Below are 22,407 nucleotides of genomic sequence, written 5' to 3'. Positions count from 1 at the left end.
TTTATTATCAAATTAGACTAACCATTTAATAAAATTAACCTTAAACACCATGTTTATTTCTTGATGTACTGTGCAAAAGTGCAGTATTGATTCCTGGTACTATACTCAATTTCAACTAAGTTGTTTCTGGCCCAAAATTCATGATGTGGACTAAAAGTAAAACAAATTTCAAATTACTACCATCAGTCCCCTAAGTTACACCACCAAAAGGAAACAAATCTGTATTTTTGTCTGACCCACACTTGAGTTAAATTATCTTTGTGAGTTTATTCACTGCTGAATGCAGTACTACCTCTAGGCAAACAAAAATCAAGTTAGATTTCTCTTCAAGACACTGAGCAGTATAAAATGGATGTGCAGAAAAGTTCACTTTTGAAACTGGAGTAAATAGAAGACTGAATTGCCAATTATTGCAGCAAAGAAGTTCCTTATTCCGAAGACTGCTGCTTATTTGCTGCAGAGTTACAGTATGTGTTTGTGTTTTTCTTACTGCAGCTTCTCATGCTCTGTGTCTTACATTGGTTTGAAGTTTTCATTTTCCTTAGCCCGCTTGGGGAGCTAGTTCAGGTGTTAAGGAAGGCTTTACCGGAAGAACCAGTTGGAGTAAAGATGCAACTTGAGTCTTGCACGTGGAGTAGAATCATGTTTGATGTGTTATTAAGAAAAGGCTAAAAAAAAAAAAAAACCAAACAGTGAAATGAAATTGTTAACCGCATAGCTACTGTTCCTTACAGTATTGTGCGTTTGACAGTTGACCGAATCTGATACATTTGAAGAGCTCTAACCCGGCTGTGGAGTCTTCCTTCGGCAAACCAAGTGTACATACTTACAAACACCTCTGTGTGTGCGCGTGTGTCTTTTTTATCCTTAGCTAACGGCCCCGGTCCAAAGCCTTCTAGCAGAGGGACTTGATTCCTGTCAGGGGTTGCTGCCAAGACATCGGAAGGATTTTTGACCAAGGTTTTCTAAAGCTCAGTGTCACACCTGCCATGCTTTACAAAGGAGGGGTTTGGATGCATAGTCCTAGCATCTGCTGTTACTTTGTGTTTGGTTTTTGTTTTGTTTTTTTATTTTCGTCTTTGTCTCTCTCCTAGAATGAAGCAGTGTTCACACTAGTCTTATAATAGTTGACTGGATAAAATGCATTTTACATAATAAAACTTACCTAAATTGACATACCTGTTAACTTTTAATAAAGAGGTAGTGTGGACACAGCACGTCTAATTAAAGATTAACCCCTTATGTTTAGGCTAGTAATAAGTTATACAGGGTAAGAATTCATGCCCGTGTTTTGTAAATTAATTCAGTTTTTGTCCTGGTTTAGTAGGGTGGTAGGTTAGGCATCTGATTTTAGTTACACAGTCTTTAAGGGGTTAATCCAGAAATGTGAAACATATGCAAAAATCCACAGAATAAATATTACTGGAGTTCCCTTGATACGCTTTTTTAGTCAGTGTTTTCTCAGTGTAGTACCTGCCTCAGCAGCTTCTGACTTTCACAGTCTTTACAAGTGTCACGGGTATTCTTATGACAGCTATTAGTAACCCGCTTTAGATGAACATTTCCAGCACTGAGTAAGATTCTTTCCTGTACATTTAAATTGCAATTCTTCTCAGTAAAACTATTTTACAAGTTGAAGGTTTTCAGAGGTAGAAATTTCAAATTATTAATGAATTATTGTGCTAAAAGTTTGCACAATGTCACCGATTTGCATATTAGTTTTAGAAGAGTGTAAATAATTGACAGATTAGACTATTGGCCCCACAGCACATATTTGCATTTTTAATTTCTCAACCTTATTTTGCCACTTTTTCCTGTGGTGCATCTTCTCAGGATGTCTTGTCTCATATATCTGGGTTGTACTCCTTTCATCACTTAGCTTTAGCTGGCCCCCCTCTTGTGTATATTTGGAGGGGATTTTTTGTTGTTGTTTTTGTTTTGAAAGAAACATCACTTTAAATGTCTTCATTTGCTCTGTAATTGCATTGTTAGTGAAGATTTTAATTTTTCCACCTTAATATATAGTTTGCAAGTTCAAATATCTGTGTGAGAAGTTACCTATGTTCTTCTCAACTTTGCTCTTACGAAGTCTTCAGCTTTTTATCCCGGTGCAGAGCAATGGGACTTATCCTATCAAAATGCTCAAATCTGAATACAGTACTTGACATTAAATTTAGTTACTGTACTGAAAAACTATACCACCATGTTAATTCATGTCCTTTGAGCTCTAGAGACTGAAGAATCCTACTATTTTACATTTGTGGCTTCAGAGCACAATTTCTGCAACATATCTAAAAGCTTCTTGTTGCAGGCATGTTTCATGAGCCTCATTACTTTTTATTTTATTCCCTGACTTAACCTAAATTAAGATCTTGAAGGAGTAAACTGTACTGTTCCAAACAGCTAGCTCCTGTGAAATTGAGTAAGGGCTTTTTGTTTCATCTTATTTGGTGTATCACCAGTTATGCTAGCAATGTATGTTGTGACTGGTCACCATAGCCATTTTCAGAATTAGTAAAAAAGTAACTTCTAATGGTGATCACTGATCTCATTGTATCCGTATAGTTTTCAAGTAACTCAAGGATACCATTTCACATTGTTCAGTGGTTCCAGTTTCACTGATTAAACCACTTCTGTGGTCTCTTCATTTTTGGTAGCAAACCAGTCAGGTTGGTAATCAAATTATTTTCTGAACGTTTAAATAGGCAATGTCTGCTATGTTTTCTTTATCTTTCAGACATTTTGCTTTGTTTTTTAGACTATTCCTTGCTTTTCTTTAGCTTGGTGAGTCTTTGGTAAAGCAGTCCCTTTTCAGATCCTTCCTTGCATCCTAAGTGTTGCTGGAATGTATCTATTATGGGCTGAGGAATTTTATTTATATAGGTAACAGAAAGTGCTAGAAAACAAGGAACTCTGTAACATTGAAGAACATGTTACATTCCTTTAGTCAAGTTTTTAAAGTAAAATAAATTTAAGGCATGATAAAAATAACATCATTACTAAACATGCAGTGCTGTTAAGATTTGTTATACTTAGTTTTTCTTTCAAGAATAGGTCCCAAATAACACCTGACAATTAAAATTTAAAAGAAACTAAGTTTGAATGTTTTTACTTGGTTAAAGTGGATTTTTGTGTTCCTTCTGTCTTGTGTTCTCTGTGCTGGTGCACTGTGTCCAACCATCCTTCCTTCGGTATTTAATTTTAGGGGATATGTGTTTTTCCACTGTTAGCTGAAATAAAGAAGTACTATGCATTGCATAATCAGCAATGCAGTTGAAAATAACTTCAGAGCTGAAGTGCATTATGCTCTTGATCTTCCTACTGGGTCGATGCCCTAATCCTAATTGAGCGACACTGCTGAACATTGACATTTCTCGTTCAAGGGTTTAAACTTTAAATGGCATGTGTGACATTGAAGCTATTTAAGGAAGTGTCTTGCTCACCTGGTCAAACACCCATTCCTCACTGCATTTTGCCAATTCAATCCATTTTAGATGTAACCTCGGGTATGGTGAAAGACCCACCGGACGTCTTGGACAGGCAAAAATGCCTTGACGCTCTGGCTGCTCTACGCCACGCTAAGTGGTTCCAGGTTCGGAACATCATTTTACTTTCTTCTTGTAGCCTTATGAGAGATTAGTTCAGTTGCAATATGAATGTTTAACTGTGTGAAAACACTCAGCGTTGTTCATGCTAATAATACTTAATATTTCTCTGGTCCCTAAATTTAACTGTAGAAGGTTGAGTATGGAGGAGCTGCTTTATGCAGTTATTGCACATTTGACATGATTTTTTTTTTCCAGTCATTGAGAAGGCGATATTGAAAGCTTGACTCGCTTGGGGTGATCATATGTTGTATATTTGTTATATATTCCATAAGGCTGCAGAGTAACTTCGCTTTAAATAATGGAATATGTGTTTAAAGCTTTGTGTTTAGATTTAAGACTTTTTTTTCTATTTCTTTTAGTGCATTAAGTGTAGGGAATGAAAGGTGAGAAGCAACTGTTTGGTTTAGTGACTTTGCATTCTGGCAAAGGCACAATAAAGAAACCAAACAGATTCCCTTGACCTTTCAGTCTCTATACCTATTTCTTAGATCTTTACTTTATCCTTTTTATTTCTAATATAGAAAGATACTGTATTTATTGTTTCAAATGAACATGGGTCAAAGTGTATAGGGGATCAAGAAATGTTATTCTTGTATAACCTGTGCACTTTGACTTCTACCACCTTAAATTACTAACCCTGTATAAAATACTGCTGTAAATGGCAGCTCACGGAATAAAGTTGTAGAATGATTTGTTTCAATCTTGTATCTGAGCTTCCATTGAACAGTGGTGTTTTAGTCTTTCAACAAGTCCTGTTTGCTCTGGGTGCAGGGGCTAATTAATTTGATTTTGTATTGCTCTCAAGGCTAGAGCTAATGGTCTGCAGTCCTGTGTGATAATCATACGTATTCTTCGTGACCTCTGTCAGCGAGTTCCTACTTGGTCTGACTTTCCGAGCTGGGTAAGTAATTTTTTTTAATGAGTCTTTTTAATAAAGATGTTACTACAAGGAAATTATAGGGAAGTGTTAATACAATTTTTAAATTAATACTTTTTCAATACGTAATGTAAGGTTTTGTTTGTGATTTTGGGGTTTTTTTTTGCTAAAAAATACTCCAGATTCCCTCTTAAAATACAGTTTTCTGAGGTTTTTCATTTGAAGCTGGAAGTTACTGTTTTTTTCCAAAAGAAATTTCTTGTTCTTTTCTATTCTTTATGACTAGATTCCTATTCTAGGTTTTAGAATTTTTTCCTTTATATAAAAGAACACATTTTTTTCTAACCACCTACTCTGAATTGCTTGGAGTTTGCTGAAATTTTATTTTAAATAATGTCGGCTGTGCCCAGGTAGTTCTGTGATAACAGAAAGAACTCGAAAGAAAAAAATCATAGTAATTCTTATGTTTATTATGTCTCTTTTGCAAGGTGAAATACCACAGTACTTCAGTACAGCCTGTGGTTGTGTCATCATCATATTTTAGTCAGTGTCACTTAAATCTCTGGGTTGTATCAGGTCACCTTTCTTAATTCCGTTGAGTGTTCTTGGAGCATTCTTTTTGTATTGGCTACCTTACAAATGCTCCAAATATTAACAGATGTACAGTCTGTTGATTGGACAAAGTCAGTCAGAAACAAATACCTGAAATGTGCATCATGTGGAAGTAAACCTAGCTCTGACTGTTGTGTTTTGCAGACCAAATCCATTTGCACCGTGCTGCTTCCTTCTCAGTTTTGACAGGAGGAGCACTAACATTGTTTTGAGCAGTTGACTTTATTTAGATGAGAAATACTTTACAACGCCACTAAGTTTGCATTTTTATTAAACTACTTCTAATAAGATTTATTGCTTCTGGAAAGGAAGTGAAACAGTAATGTCTGTTTTTTTAAATATTTACATGGAAAAAAAACTAGTGCAAGTTTCAGTACTGCATTTGATGAAAAGTACACTAAACACATACAGCTTAAAAGATGCTAAGTGCTCTCTTAATATCACTATGATACTGAGTTGCCAGAGAATGAACCTTGGCATACTTTCAGAAAAGTATCCTTACAGCTATTGCAACACAGAGCAGGGATATGGATGAAAAACAGGGAGTGTGGCTTCTTAACTCTCACTATGTGTTCCAAGGCACATCCAGAAGGGAAGAGAGATATGAAGCAGCATGTCAGACCATGCTGTGTCTCAGTTCTCTCCAAAAGTGATTCCTGATTTATTCTTGGTACCTGATGCATTCTCAGTGACATGGTTCTGCACTGAACTGTAGTCAGCTGTTTTTTTGGCCTGTAGGAAAAGTCTTACTGATAAAAATGATGACAAAATGAAAGTGGTGATTTCAGCCAGTACAGATGGAATTTCACAGATTGGAGTAGTACAGTTTTCTGAATACAGATATTCTTCTATCCTCTATATTAGAAACCTTTTACAAATGAAGAGATGACAGAGATTTTTTCAAAAAATCATAAGTAGTTGTAAAAATAGAAGTTAATAGGAAGCCTGAATGCTCACAGTAGTAGCATTTCATGTACCTAAAAGTAAAAACTAAATTAGAAGAATTTTGTCAAGTTCGTACACATTATTTAAATTTGAAATCCAGGCTTCTGTGCACATAAACACCAGGACATCCTAATTCATATTTTCCTAGGACTGAGTTATAAACCTCAGTATATTGTATGAGGATCCAAAAGAACTAGGTTTTAGTATATGCAAATCCAAGATGTGCTTTTTTTTTTCCTTTACTGATGTGCTTTGTTTCCTACTTGAAAACATCTTAATTACTTTTGCCAAACCCTGACTGATACAGTTGGAGTATGGAAATAAGATGCTCAATAATTGAAATCTGTCAGTTAAATGGAGCTAAAATAGAAAGAAATGGGCAGCCTTTAGTGATTAGCACTGCCTGTAGTTACTTGCATACATCAGAATAAATATTTACACCTTGAAAAGAAGAAGAAAATGTAGCATTTGAACAACTGTAAATGTGGAGAGGAGGACAAGGTCCAAACAACAAGTGCCTCCAAAAACCCTACCAAAAACTATTGTTTGAGAAATAAACTTGCCAAAGAGGTAGCAGTGAAACATCTATCTAGTTCTGGGAAAGAGATCTAGGAGAAGTTAGTTCTTTCTTTTACAAATACTTTTATAGGTTCTTCTGGGAAAAAATAGTGTCTAATAAAAGTGAACAATGGAAATAGTCACGGAAAAAATATCAGTACTTAAAACACAGTTACTTATTTAAACCATTGTAACTATCAAATAAAGTATACATTTCAGAACGTATACAATTCTGAAAATTAAATGTATACATTCAGAAAATATATTTATCATAGGGGTTTTTTTATACTTGTTTAACATTTGAGTTAGTGTTGCTTGCTAACCAGGAGAAAAATTGCTTTGAGCTTCAGTTTTGCTAAACTGAAGGACTAGTGAGGATATTAAGCATTTTCAGGACATTAAATTTTTGATGTTGTAAGTTTCTGTACTCTTGCAGAAAAAACTATTTCTATTTTTCTAAAGCATCCTGTTTCGTTAGGTATACCGTGTACTGTATTCATGTGGCTGACAGAATCAAGCGTCCCATACTCTCAAAAATGGCTGGACAAGTTGTTTCTCTGTCCAAGTAGGCTACTACTGTATACATTTCTACGAAATCACTGAACAACTTGTAATGGGAAGAAGCCCATGTTAGAATCACTGAATTGTTCAGATTGGAAATGACTTTGAAGATCATCAAGTCCAGTTGTTCACCCAGCACCACTAAACCATGTCCTTAATTGCCATGTCCACATGTTTTGTGAACACTTCCAGGGATAGTAACTCTGTCAACTCCCTGTTCCAATGCTTTACAACCCTTTCAGTCAATTTTTTTTCCTAATACCCAATCTAAACCTTTCCTGGTGCAACTTGAGGCCATTTCCTCTTGTCCTGTCATCATTTATGTGGGAGAAGAGACCACTCCCCACCTGGCTACACCCTCCTTTTAGGTGGTTATACGGAACAATAAGGTCACCCCGAACCTCTTTTTGTCCAGGATAAACACCCCCAGCTCCCTCAGCTGCTCCTCACAGGACTTGTGCTCCAGATCCTTCCCCAGCTCTGTTCCCCTTCTCTGGACACCTTCCAGCACCTCAGTCTCTTACTTGTGAGGGGCCCAAAACTTAGCCCAGGATTTGAGGTGTGGCCTCATCAGTGCCCAGCACAGAGGGGCAGTCACTGCCCTGCTCCTGCTGGCCACACCATTGCTGACACATTCAGGATGTCCTTGGCCTTCTTGTCACCTGGGCACACTCCAGCTCACGTTCAGCCACTGCTGACCAGCACCCCCGGGGCCTTTCCCACTGGGCAGCTTTGCAGCCTCGCTGTCCCAGCCTGGAGCTGCAGGGGGCTGTTGTGCCCCAAGGGCAGGACCCAGCACTTGGCCTTGTTGAACCTCACAGAATTGGCCCTGGCCCATGGATCCAGCCTGTGCAGATCCCTCTGCAGAGCCCCCCTGCCCTCCAGCAGATCAGCACTCACACCCAGCTTGGTGCCATCTGCAAACTGGCTGAGGGTGCTCTCGATTCCCTCATCCAGATCATGAATAAACAGGACTGAGCCCAGCACTGAGCCCTGGGGGACACCAGCAGTGACCAGCTGCCTGTGTCAGTACTCATTGTTCATCTTGGCACCACCTTTCTTTTTATTCATCTTTATAAAATAACTGGGGTTTCTTTCCATTTTAACTGAAAGTGTTCTACGATGTGTAATGTTATTCAAATTTCAGGATTCCATATTCTCTACTGAGGAACAGTAACAGCTTTATTCTGTCTTAGTCCATCTTCTAATTTGGCTAAATCCTCTTGTTGTTGGTCTAGGCTATGGAGCTGCTTGTGGAAAAAGCAATTAGCAGCGCAACTGGACCACAGAGTCCTGGAGATGCACTGAGAAGAGTTTTTGAGTGTATATCTTCAGGAATCATCCTTAAAGGCAAGTTGCCTTTTATGTATACGTACACTTAACTAATGTATAATCTTGCTCGTTATAAGGTAAAGATGTGTTATTAATTAGCCTGATTATTGTAGGTGGTCCTGGCCTTCTGGACCCTTGTGAAAAAGATCCTTTTGATACACTTGCTGTCATGACAGATCAGCAACGCGAGGATATTACTTCAAGTGCACAGGTAAGGAAATGTAGTTGTGAAGTAACTAAATTTGATGGATGATTTTGTTTTGGGTTTGGTTTTTTTAATGTAGCTTTATATTGGACATGAATTTATTTTTGCAGAATGTGGTTGGATCTTACCAGTCTTAAGCTAGGCATTGAACATATCCTCTCCGCAGGAGAGGATGTCCGTAGTGCTCGTTATTGCACTGAAATAAATGTATTTTCCTGAACAATTTATAGCATTCTCATCTACATCTATAGATCTAGCTCTGGATCTGTAAACAGGCTTACTCTACAGCAGTATGTTACTAGATTGGAAATTTTATAAATGCATCTGTGTAAGATTCATATAATAGTTATGACCATTTATGCTTGCAGTTTAAGAGGTTACTGCCTCTGCCTCTTCATTTGATCCTTTTACTAATGATTCCTGATCACTTGTCACCTAATGTGACATGTGACAAGCCTTGGCTGCTTCAGTGCAAGCCCAGAAGCCTACACACATGTACATTAAGCTAAGATGCTGCACTTAAAGAAGCAGCAAAAGTGACATACACATTTAATTGTGTTGATTTTGTTGGGGGACAGAAAGATGGAATAATTAGAGCTAAGGGTAATATCCCACATCACTGATGTTCTTCCCTAATTGTTTGACAAAGTGCTCAAAATGGACATTTGTTTGTAACACAAGTTATTTTCTTTACCATTTTTCTAGTTTGCGCTGAGACTCCTTGCGTTCCGTCAGATACACAAAGTTCTAGGAATGGATCCATTACCACAGATGAATCAACGCTTCAACATCCATAATAATCGTAAAAGGAGAAGGGACAGTGATGGGGTTGATGGGTTTGAAGCAGAGGGAAAGAAGGACAAAAAAGATTATGATAACTTTTAAAAATGTTTGTCATCATTGCTAATATTGATGGTAATGAAAAGTCCATTTGTTGCCTTGCTTTTACTTCATTCATAATGATGTCTGTTTAAAACATCCAAAACCAGCTTCTGAATTAGATTTGGAAGAGAACAACTTAGCTCTTCTGTGAGATTCTGAATATTTTAATTGGATGTACTGTACCAGACAAATTATGGATGGAAAGACTGCAAATGGAGACTTGTCATAGGAAAACATAGTTTTCCCTCATTGCATTTTCTTTAAATGTGTTGCTAAATTTAGTATCTTTTCCTCTTTTTTTTGTCTTTTTTATTAACAGTGCATTGTCTTCCTATCTTGACTGTATTTAACGCAGCATTTGTGCTTCTGTTGCTATGTGTATTTTGACTTTTTATTTAGAAGTATTTTTGTTTGCCTTTGACACTAGTTGTATGAGTTACTTTGTGTTAGGTAGTAAAACAGTTCCCCTCCCTATTAATATTTTACAGAAGGTTTTTTTTTTTCCTTTTTTTGTAAAGTGAGACTGCAGGATCATGTTTTTTTCTAAATGTGAAGGGGTTACAACACATAATTGTCCTGCCATTTGAGTGCTCAGAATTAAATGTTCTTGCCAATCTTGTGGCATTTGTCTCCTTAGTGTGATATAACGGTGTAATTAAGACAAATTTGTGTTAATCTAATCGAGTTTGCTGTTAGTTGTGCATTAGCAGTATAAAAGCTAATATATACAGTATGGTCTTGCATACAGTTTTAAAGCCGCTGCATAATTGATCAAAGAATTGCATGATGGGTTTTGTTTGTTTTGGTTTTTTTTTTAATAGAAGGGCTTTAAAAACTATTCTCTTAGGTTAAATGCATAGGTCTTTGTATGATTGACTTTGTGACATAGCAAGGCCAAAAAATAACTTTCTGAATTTCTTTTCTCAACAAGCAAAGGTGGGCATTTTCCATTTAGACAAAGTTAGTCATTCTTTTCAGTCAACTTTGTCAATATGGTATTAATGCCTCTCAGCCCTTAAAATAAATGTTTGTCATATCAGTGCCTGTGAGGTTATTCCTTATATCTGTTCCTGTATAAACTTTCTGTGATTTTTTTTCAATAATTCAAATTTTAAAAGTGAAGTATTACTTAAAAAGTGAAGGTTATCAAAGAAAAAAACCCAGAAAATTATTTGCTGTGGCCATAGTGTATGCTTATGTCTCTTTCAAAAATCTAAATATAGCAGTGGTGTAAGTAAAGTTACATCATACTGTTGATGTATGCTCTGGTACACAGGTGTGATTTGTTGTCACAGCACTACAGTGGAATACACAAATAAAAGTTAAAATTTATTAAACGACTAAAATTCATGACACACTGGAAACTGAAGTTTCACTTACTCTGTTAAATGTGTATTATGCTTTTTTGCAAACCCATAAAACACAGATTAACATAGACTAACATTCCGGTAGCTACTTTGTTGATGGCTGTAGGAGAGTATCACATGTGACAAAGATAATTTGTTATTTCTGATACCATTTATTAAGAAAAGCCCGACTTCTGTTCCATTTCAAGGTCGAATTTATCTTTGACCTTTTTAATAAGCAACTATTGGAGCAGGGGGCAAGTTTCTGTTCCCAGCATCTACTGCTAACCAGCATGGGCCTATGGAATAAAAATTCAATATTTTAGAAAAGCAGAGGGGATCTAAAGACTTAAAAAAGAAAAACACTTAATAAAAGTGTTCTGCAAGCATCAGAGTGCAATTTTCAAGGGAGTGATTATAAGGGGTTAGCATATACAAGTAAAGCTTTCTCATTGTAGGAAAGCTTTCTAATTAGAAATACAAAAAGCAGAAATGCTTTGAAGTTACCTAAAAAAATTGTACTCATTTCGTTGTCCAGCCTTCATGCATAGCTCCAAGCATATGCTTGTTCTAGGGGATATCTTGCTGCCATCGTGTCTAGTTAGCCATTACTATTTATTTTGAAAGCTACAGGTGCTATTCATGTGGCTAGTTCAACTCCATACCAAAGTTTCTTTCCTCATAAAGCAAACTTGTCTATTCAGGAATGTGACCCTAAAATATAGAATTAAAAAGGTCAAAGATGTATTTTAGATTTTCTGTATTTTTGTTCTACTGGCTTTTAGCTCCTAACCAGTTTCTGGATCTTTTGAAATATTGTATACTTATAGTGATTCCACATTAAATATGAAGCTGTGACCATGATTTTTGTGCTGTGTGGTGAAAGGTGAATTTGCAGTTTGTTTCTGGTGTTTGCGCCCATTTTAATGGATAACTTCTGACTTTTGTTAACAAATCTAAGAATGTAAAAACAAGGTTTTCAAAAGTACAGAGCTAGCTTTGACTTAAATACTACACTGTGCACTTGGGAAGGCAAATGAGTGTTTTAATACCCCGTGTTTTTATAATGCTAGCAGTTTACTAATAAGCACTGTTTACATTTTTTATTCAGCAGTGCTGTGTGTTAAATCCCACAATTACAAACACTGTAGTCCTCATTCACAAAAGGGAAATGTACACAGAAAGGATATTCCACCCCATGCTCACCATAGAGCAACAGTTTGTGAACATGTGAGCTGTTCTGTTTCAAAGCTTTTTTGAATTTTGACTTGTCTTCCTGGTTCATAAGTGTTTCCTGTCTGTGAGCAGTGTGGTTTCACATGGATCTCTGTGTGAAGGCACTGCTAGAAATTAGTCTGTTAGACATAGTCCATCAACTTCTTGCCCTTTTATGAAATTCTAGATGAAGAGTTAAACTTGCAGAATTGTTGAATATGATGGGGTTAATTTGCAGTTTCTATTTTTAGACCTTTTAGTACTTAAAATTTTTCTGCCTAGAAAACTTCCAACAGTTGGAATCAACTTTTTATATTCCTGCAAAAATGTGCATGCATATTTAACATTCTTATTGCTGGTTGAATATCTGCTGATCATTAGTCTGTTAAGTAGTCACACAATGCCAAATTCATTTCTTTATCAAGCAATTAAGACTTGTTTGGACTAACCAAACAGATTTGAATAGCATAGCATTAATAATGGTGGGCAATAGACAAGGTTAGCAATGGTTTCTTCTATTTATATTTAAGTTTTACAAAGTACAGTGATAGAGTCAACAGAAACATCTGTTTTCCTTCAATTTTTTAAAAAACTATAGCTGTAAGCCGAAGAGCCTGCTAGCCAAAAAGGCTAGCAAATTATATTTCTCCTGAGAGATTCTTTTATAGATCTCAGATATTTTTATCCTTCAGTGTGGTATTTCTCAGACCTTGAAAATTAAAGAGATAGCAGGTCTTTTTGGGAAAGAAAAAAAAAATCCAAGGAGTGTTCTCTATGGACTAATTACAGCAGTTTTGATTTATATCCAAATGACAATCAGACTTTATACATATCTGTTAATCTGTGTTCATACATTTTGTTCCACTTTTTTCACTTGCATTATGAAAGTCTGAGAGAAGCTTGCTGTTGTTCATTGAACTTTCTGATTGTTTACAGTTGCATTTTGAGAAATGCTGTCCTAATAACACTCAACAAGTGTCCAGTTGCTACCAAGGGCAAAAGTCACTGTTTTTCAGGGACTGGCAGCTCTTGCTGGGATGTTGACCCTGCACAGTGCACACCTTCCCACATGTCATGGTCCTACATACCTGTGTTAGCAAGGGTCATAATTTAGAAAGATTTTTAACACTTGTGTTTTCTTAAACTTCTGCAAAGCCATGGCCAGCAGTATTTATTGTTGAGTAGTTTAAAGCATACCAGCTTGCAGAGGCTCAGCCACTAGCTTAAATAATTTCATACATATTCCGCATCAGTCCTGTTTAAGGTTGATACATTGAATCACAATAAATATAGGATGGCATCAAGAAACCTTTGTGGATTTTGTAAGTTTTCTGTAATTAAAAATCTGAGACTGCAGAACAGAGTAACTGACCAAGACAAAAGAAATAGTTTTTTCTACAGTAAAAAGGTTACTTCAATGTTAAAAGTGAGACAAAAGACCTCTTGTTTCAACACAAGAATCACAAACTTTTCTCCTTATATAACCTCTTTCATTTCCTTTTCTGCAGGCTGTATTGTGTTTGTATCAATAGTAAACATGTATAATCAGACTATGTAAGACAGCCTTATCACAGACTTTACTTCTGGCACACATTTAAGTTTGACAGTAATCTTCTGGTTATACAAGTTAGTGAACACTGAAGGAGAGATGAAGGTACCTGAATAGAGGAGTTTACTGTCATGTTTTACACACTTCTGGGCTATGTGCTGCCCCGAAAGGGGATGGATTTCATCAGAGGGGCAGGCCCACAGCTGCCACTCCTACATGGATACCTCACCATGGCTTAGGATGTTGAGAATGCCACTGCTTAGGTAGCCACTTCGTATTTCCACACGTGAGAGAAAAGCCAGGTACATCTAAGAACTGGAGCCAGAGTGATCCAGGATGTTGCCAGTATAGTCATGTGAAACTGCAGCTTCAGGAAAGTGGGATAATCATGGTGGTATCAGCAGCAGAGGGTGCTTGTCACAAGAAAAGTGTCTGTGATATTTCAATGCCATCCCACTTTCTACCAATAACTTCAATAACTCATTTTATTTGTAAGTGGAAAGGGAATAAAATACAATAGAACAGGCTTTTCTGTATTGACAGGAAGGGACCTACAGTCATTGTCCAGTCACTTGCCTGCCCACTGAGGGCTGGCCAAGTTCCAGCACGTTGCTAAGGGCACTGTCCAGATGCTTTTGAGCACTGACAGACTGGGGCATCGACCACTTCTCTAGGAAGCTGTTCCAGTGCTTGACCACCCTGTCTTTATAGACATGCCTCCTAATGGCCAGGAAAGCTTTCCTGGTGCAGCTGTGAGCTGCTGCCTCATGTCCTGTCCCTGGATTACAGGGAGGAGAGCTCAGCACCTCCTCGTGCCCTTCCCCTCTTCAGGAAGCTGCAGAAGAGGGGGGTCACCCTTCAGCCTCCCTTTCCCCAAACCGGACAAGCCCAAACTCCTCAGCTGCTCCTGACAGGAAGTTCCTTCCAGCCTTCCCACCAGCTTTGTTTTCCTCCTCGGGACACCTTCAAGGACCTTCTCATCCTTCTCCACCTGCAGGGCCCAGCAGGCCCCAGGTGGGGCCGCCCCGAGGCTGAGCCCAGCGGGACCATGCCCTCCCTGGGCCGGCTGTGCCGTGCTCGGTGCTCCGCGATGGGGTTTGTCCTCAGCACTGCCCGGGCGCTGCTGACCCACCCTGAGCCCAGCACCCGCCAGCCCCACCTCCCTCTGCAGCTCCTCTTCCGCTTCATTCCTGTGCTTGGCATCACCCCGTCCCAGGTGCAGAATCCAGCATTTGAACTTCTTAAATTTCATTCCATTAGAAAAGTGGGGGTGGGGGAAAAAACAAAACCAAAAAACCAAACAAGAAAAATGGCAACAGAAAGAACAGAACTAATCAAACTCAAGAAATAAGATGTGGAAGGCCACTAGAGAGCTACAAATCAAAAGTAAAATAAAAAGGAAAAAAATTACATCAATACTCAACCACAATCAGCTCCAAAAATATTGTAGGAAATCAAAGAGAAAGGCTCTGTTTCAGCATAGAGCATGATTGGCCACTCATGCAGCAACTGCAGCACTCCACAAAAACATGGAAGAAAAAAGAAGCTCCAAGTGATTAAGGAGTTTAAGACTGAAATGGTTTAAGCCAGTGGAACTGAGGTGTTAAATATGTTACATTCCATGTATGGCAAGTGAGCTGTGAGAAAAGGTGAAGGAAAAACTGAAGAGCTGAAGAGCTTTTACTGACTTTTCATGCATCTCTCCTGCTTCACAGACAGAACTACACCTGGACTCCATGCCTTGCTCCCTTGAATGTGAATGGAGAGTGTTAAAGAGGATGTGAGGACACTTTCCTACACACCTGCCAACCTAAGTGAATGCTCCACAGCCAAAAAGAAAAGTGCAGTTTTATGCATCAAATCCTCGTGTTTGAAGTGTCCCTGTGTGCTCCCAGCAGCAGAGAGCGCTGTGTCCTCAGCAGCAGCTCCCACTGGAAAGCCAGAGCTGTTCTTACCTTTCTGTGACAAGCACGAAGGGAAAACTGTGATTGTTTTAGCTATTATGGCGTTCCTCTCTAGTGCTAAAATATGCATTTTAAAATAATTTAAAAATCATTCTTTAATGATGCACCGAAGTCATCATGGCAGCAAAACCCCAAATAAAATCTGCTAGTGATTTAGAAGACAGCAGTGGTTAGAAACACAGCCAGAACTATATCCTGAATAAATTAGAAGTAAATACTTCAAGGGTGTAAAGAAATTACACAAGTCAGAGTAGGCATAGCAGAAGGAAGAAGAGAAATTCGATTTTGAGTCACTGAGGGCTGCAAAGAAGAAATTCTGCAAAGTAAGGATTCCCACTGAGGAAGGCAACCTGAGAAAGAGGTTATAAATGGAGAGTAGATAAAATGTGTGTCAAAAGACTGTATCTGGCAAATTATTGAGAACAGGAGGAGAGGGCATCTCAGATAAAAATTTTGTGTGAGGGAGTAGTGTGTGGTTTTCCTTTCTTGTATCCATTTCTTAAGAAATTTCTTGCAGCTGCTTTCAGGGGTGATTTCAGGGCAATAGATTCAGGATAAGCATTCCATACATGACAGTGGTAAATCATAAATCAGGATTCTGGATGCTTTAACTAACATCCCCAGCAAGTTCTCCAGTGCATCCAAAGGCATAAGATGAGCCAATTTACAAGCTATGGGACCAGTTCAGAGCTCCTGTTACAGAAGTAGCCAGGGTTGAAGTGTTTTCCAAGAAGCAGTGATGCATTCAGAGAACACAGATCTTAAACCCAACAGTTTGGGACAAAGTCCACGTAATAAAATTCCGCCAGTCCTCTGCTGGTTTATATATTCTCCCTGACGAAAAGTCCCTCTACAAATTTCACCCACACACCAGAAAAAAAAATTAAAATAACTTATTTCCCTAGAAAAGCCTGGAGTTCTGGAAGTGCAGGTGATTTCTGAAATCATCAAAAAAAAAAAAAAAATTCCAAATACTCCTCTGACATTCAGGCATGACAGATTGCCATATGGATATCAGCATGAATATTTTAATTCTAGCATGAATACATTTTAATTCCAGAAAGTTTGGTCAAGAAACTTACCAAGAGCCTGAAGATAAAAACCACAGCAAGGAAGAATACATGGATTTATGAGAGTTCTTTTACAAGATTTGCTGCTTCTATAAAGTTTGCTGCTTCAAAGACTCATTTGTCTTAGCCAAATAGAAGTGTGCCTTGCTTAGACAATGGCCTTTTTGAAGTCAGAGACAATAAAGGGACACCTCTAGACTCATGTTTTTGTTTTGCCATGAGTTTCTGCTAAAGAGCATGTAGCCTTCCTGCAGGGGTAGGTTTGTGCCTGTTTCTCAGATTATCTGGGCTGGATTTTTTAGTTGCAGCAATTGTATGGAGGTGGGGTTGGCAGCATGAGCTGGATGGCTTCATTCATTATCTGACGTCCATGATTACTGACACACACACATGCATTTTGCATTAGGAAATCAAAGCCAAGAGTAAGTCAAGGGCCTGGTGGGCAAAGTAAAACCAGCACATTTTTTCACTGCAGTCATGCACTAGATACAATTTTCACTGATAAAGGAAAGAACATAAGAGCCAGGACACAGCCAGTACAAACTTTCAAGTCTGTATGTGTCCTTCCCAAAGAGAAGAGGTAAGTGTGTAGGCCTCATAACAAGTATTTCTCCCCTTGGATATGCTAGAACTGACCCATCCTGTATCCTGTAATTTGGACACTGGATGGTTCTTACTAGCTTTGCTTTGCTTGTCCTCATGCCCAGCAGGAAGAGTACTGCAAAGAGCAACTATTTAACTAGATGGACCAGATTCCTAGCTAGTGACAGACAGCTGGACATCTTTCCCAAGGACTTTTCATCTGCATTGCACTTGGAGAAGTGACTTAGAAAGAAAAAATCAGGGCTGCCCAAGGACACCTTGGCAGATTTTTTCCACCACCCAGCTTAGGAACTGCTATCAAAATGGGAGCTGAATGTTGCTTTTTTTCTTTTGTGGGATTCATTCCAAGGCAGAAGGGTCAATTCAAAACCTTTGATATCAGTTGTGCCACACTTAAATTTATCAGTCTTGTTATTTATGAGTTCATGATCCTTAGGACCTCTCTTTGTACTGCAGGTTTAGAAAAAACAAGGGTGAGAGGAGAGCCCTGACATAATTTTGCCTCAGATCCAGCCATGGTGTAGGCTTTTTCCTGATGCAGATGGGGTTTGGCTCACCCTTTGTGTACTGTTAAGGATAAGAAATACCCAGTCTGAAGTAATTTCTGTTCACAGCATTTTGCAGAATACAATTAAGAAGTTCACCACGTGACAAAGAAGTCTGTGTGTGCCCACAACAAGTAATTTTGTTTGCCTCAAAATAGCTAAAAAAAAAGGCAGGGAACTTCCCTAACCCTTGTGTTCTTGTTTGTGACACCCATGCTTTCCTGGGTGAGCAGTTATTAAAAAGTTACTCACTTCCTCTTCTCGCACTTGTAGCTATTAAGAGAAGGTGATTTTGCTATTTGATGTGAGGTGCTTTGTTCCCTGAGTTTTCAGAACTCCCACAATATTTTGTTTTCCATCCTCAAGTTTAAGACATGTAATTCCAGCTGCATCCCCATGGCTAAAGTAAACACTCTGGTCCAGGATGTATTCTCAGCAGTCAATACCTCTGTCCCACTCTCCATGGTGTCTTTGTTAATTTGGTCTTGCACTCTTCTGTGTGGATATTTTGGAAAGGTATGACCAAATGGCAGATGAACCTCCCTGGTTAGAATGGTTAGGAAGGTTAGCTCCGGAAGGCCTTGGTAAAACAAAAACAATCAGTAATTAAGGGATGGACACAAAATGGCACTGGTCTGTATTCCTACCCCTGAAGGAAGTGCTGTTTGCCATCTGAGTCATGATGTGTGGCCATGTGGGACATCCCAGATGGCTTTACTTAAGAAAGTAAAGCCATCTCTTCAACCACCTTCGGGGGAAACTGGGCACAGAGTGTCTCAGGACTGAGATGTGGGATGGAACAGGAATCAGAGTCAGATATTTCAACTGAGGAAAGCTAGAGTAGATCTGCTTTCCCTTTACCCAGAGAGATTAGGTTCTCACAATGAGGAGTAGAAAACTGCGTAAGAAATTGAATCACACAACACAATCAGTAGACAAAGGCCACTGCAACAAAGATAAAAGATTTATATAGGACAGCATTACACAATATTGTCACCGACATATTTTATGAAAAATCCTTTTGCCAGGATTTTTTCTTCTGAGAAGCTGAGAGGCCTCAGGAAAGAAAGAAAAACTATTATTATCTGCTGCTGTGGAATGTAACAGGTGCATCTTTGATTGGTGCATGTTAGGTGTTTCTAATTAATAACCAATCAAAGATGCAGCTGGTCTCAGACTCTCTGGGAGTCACAAGATTTTGTTATTCATTCCATTCTATTCTTGTCCAGCCTTCTGATGATTCCTTTCTCTCTATTCTTTTAGTATAGTTTTAGTTTAGCATTTTAATATAATATATATGAGAATATAATAAATCAGCCTTCTGAAAAATGGAGTCAAGATTCTTGTCTCTTCCCTCATCTTGGCTGCCCTGCAAAGACCACACAATATCTGACCACATACTTCAAATTGGGCTCATCTCAAAGGTGACAGACTGCAATCTGAACCAAATTCAAAAACTAATTCCTGAAGGACGCTGAAAGTACTGGAAAATGAAAATGTCACTGTGAATACAGTATTAGAAGTAGTATCTTAGAGCAGAGCCCTTTTATGGTTTTTGATGTTGTTTTCTTTTTTTAGAATTGTCTTAATTTGCACAAAGCTAACATTCATGACTTTTCACAGAAAATTCTCCTAGCCTGTATAAAGCAGAGGTAGCTGCTGGCTGTCTACGGACTGGTTTGGTGACCTTCTCCCAGAGGACATCTCAGTACATTCCTCATTTCTGATTTTTTTCCCTGATAGTTCCCAGTAATCTGATTTCCAGCTTCATCCTAAGTCTTCTATATTTCTTGGATACTGATTTCAGCCACTTTAGTGTGTTCTCTTAAAATACTAAAGTCCTTAACCAAGTTACTTAATTGAACAGTATAAATAGGGAATATCAGACCCAGCATGCATGGCAGATCTCTGTATACTCAGGGTAAATTCAACACTTTTGGGATAGCTCCTCCCTTCTGAGCAGCACAGGAGCATCTGCAAGGCTCTGTGAAATGTCAGAGTAATTGTATGGGTACAACAGAAAATACCCAGACTTGCACACCTAAGTGCAGCTCTTCTTATAAGGCCCCCACAAATGTGAAAATAAGAAAAATCAAATTGTACACACAGGTAGATTTTCTGAATAGAAAGATCATGAAACTTTGACAAACAGCAATAGTTTGAGATCCTCTTTTGAGATGTTACTCCAAATTCTTTACCTCTGTCACCACTGGAATTAACTTAATTCAGAGAAGAACATTAGCATCTGAAAAGGCCAACTGCAACCCTGACTCTGTGCCCAGCAGATTACCAAGCACCAAGGGCTTCCATGTTTTCCCCTTTCACCAGGAAGAACGAGGTACTCTCACTTTCTAAAAGTAAGAGAACTAAAAGTACAAAAGTAAGAGCACTAAAAGTGTCCAGATCTGGATCCAGCCATGATGAGAGTTCAAAGGGGAGCACAGCTGCAGATTCCTCTGATTTGCCACTCTGGAATGGGAGTTATGCACACCTGTGACTTTGCAGGTCTGCAGCACTACAAAGGCTCCCTCTATTTTCTTCAAAAAGAGGAAATGAGAAGTAGAAATTAGACACAGTCATGCAACTTTGCTCAGCACTCATGAATGGCTTTAAAAATTCATTACATCTGTCCAACCTATACCAAAGCACCCACAACACACAGTGGCCTGCACCCCCTGAGTATCCAAACACCACTTGCACTCCCCAAGGCACTCAGATTTACAAAGGCCCAGGCTCAGAAAAGCTGAAATGTGATCCAAAGAGCTGTGTTCAGCAATCTTCACCACCTGTGCTCCAGATACTGCCTAGGATAATGCCTTATCCAGGATACTTACTTCCCATAGCCAGTTAAGAGGATCACTGACAGAGAAGCTGCAAACAGCTCCTTGTGTCTCCCTTCCATCAGCTGTTGTCCCACCGAGCCTGGGCACAGCTGAGAATTCAGCCCCAAGAATTATTCAAATTAATAGCATGGGAGTATTTTAAACAAAATAATCTCTCTTTATAGAAAGAGCAGTGCTGGTCTGTGAGTTTCCCTCCTGCAGGCAGCATTAAATTCTGTGATTATACTTCTAAAAAGAAAAAAGTATCAGGATGAAATGGCAACAGTTAAATGCCATATATTCTTCCCCCACTACAGACAATCTTGAACTTGGCTTTTAAAAAGTTTTACTGTTCTACATTTGCATAACTGTCATTGATTTACATATAAAATTGAACAAAAGTAAATTACATTATTTGATAAGCTCTTTTTAATGGATTGAAAGTCATTGGCAGCATGGAACAATACTTCCCATTTAGAAGAAACACGGGAAGACCTATCCTATTAATACACCATACCAGGAACTTCAGTTTGTTGTAGAAATTTTATTTTAGAAGTCTTTATTGGTGAAGAGAACAATTCTAAACAACTGAACATCATTGAACTGTCTTATTTCCTCGTTGGTATGGAGCAATTTGGAAGAACACAGAGTGACAATGCTGAAGAGAGGGATCATATTAAAATGACAAAAAAGTAAGTATGTAAATACATAAGTGAGAGGCAGTAGATGACTATGGGGGGAGTGTAAAGACAAGGTGGAGAAGGAGGGCACTCTGAAAGGCCAACTTCAGTCTGGCCAAGCTGAATTCCTGAGGTGCTCTGAGCACTGGACAGTCTCTTGAGGCTGTTTCTTAACAAGGAATTTATTTGCTGCCCCCATTGCCTTTAGAAGGAACCTATTTCCCTCCAGTGTCTGCAGGAGGAATCTACAGAGATGAGGTGGCTGGGCTGAAGTTGACTTTTGTGAGTACTCCCCACAGACACTCCAGATTTTAGAAGAGAAAGTGAGAATACATTGTTCTTCCTGGGGAAAGGGAAGAACATGGAAGCCCTTGGTGCTTGGTAATCTGCTGGGCACAGAGTCAGGGTTGCAGTTGGCCTTTTCAGATGCTAATGTTCTTCTCTGAATTAAGTTAACTTGCTTGCGATAGCTTTATTTCTTCCATTACAGAAAAGATGAACAAAGGGGGATCCAAATCCGGCCCCCAAATTCTAGCAAAAGGCTTCAAATCCCTTCTGCAATGGGTCCAGTCCCACACATTTTACATTCTGGAGAGCAAAGGATGAAGCACTCCCTGTTCATCACTATGTGGATATTTTGCTGATGGAGAATAGCAATTACACTAAGATTTTTTGTTATTTATGGCTTTTTTTCATGACAAGATGAAGAATGATTCCCATGTGCTGTGTGGGAATTAAGGCTCCTTTTGCACTTCCTATCAGAGTTAAGACTCTGGCCTGGTGTCAAAACATCCCTTTGAAAAATGCAATGTCCGTAAGTAGCTGATTTTTGCCTTAGTTTGCTGTAACCTCAAGGCATGCTGAGGAATTCATGTTATTCCCACTCTAAATACCACTTTCAGGTATTTTAAAAGATGTTTTTAATATGTTATTCTCTTTCTTCAAGTACTTAATATACTGGAGAGCACAGAGGTGGTGTCCCATATTTCCCCTCACCCTGGATTTGCACCAGTTTAATCCCATGGGGTGTACT

At 38.7% G+C, this 22,407-nt stretch overlaps 1 protein-coding gene across 3 annotated transcripts in view; it reads left to right on the top strand.

Annotated features, from left to right (window-relative positions):
• The window catches only part of ZFR (zinc finger RNA binding protein), a 47,022-nt gene extending 35,232 nt beyond the window's left edge, over positions 1 to 11,790 (top strand). For 2 of the 3 annotated variants that reach the window (XM_038124170.1, XM_038124169.1), the window contains exons 16-20: positions 3,495 to 3,592; positions 4,414 to 4,509; positions 8,400 to 8,511; positions 8,607 to 8,704; positions 9,404 to 11,790. In XM_038124170.1, coding sequence (XP_037980098.1) covers positions 3,495 to 3,592; positions 4,414 to 4,509; positions 8,400 to 8,511; positions 8,607 to 8,704; positions 9,404 to 9,583 — 584 coding nt within the window. In that variant the 3' untranslated portion in view covers positions 9,584 to 11,790. Of the gene's footprint in view, positions 1 to 3,494; positions 3,593 to 4,413; positions 4,510 to 8,399; positions 8,512 to 8,606; positions 8,705 to 9,403 lie in introns of those variants that run through there. The other variant, XR_005255236.1, reaches the window with a different exon arrangement.
• Positions 11,791 to 22,407: the final 10,617 nt, after the last annotated feature.

Source organism: Motacilla alba, chromosome Z (assembly GCF_015832195.1).
Source record: "Motacilla alba alba isolate MOTALB_02 chromosome Z, Motacilla_alba_V1.0_pri, whole genome shotgun sequence".
Classification (NCBI taxonomy): domain Eukaryota; kingdom Metazoa; phylum Chordata; class Aves; order Passeriformes; family Motacillidae; genus Motacilla; species Motacilla alba.
Note: the sequence above shows the minus strand (reverse complement) of the source record. Positions and strands in the feature narration are given on the sequence as shown.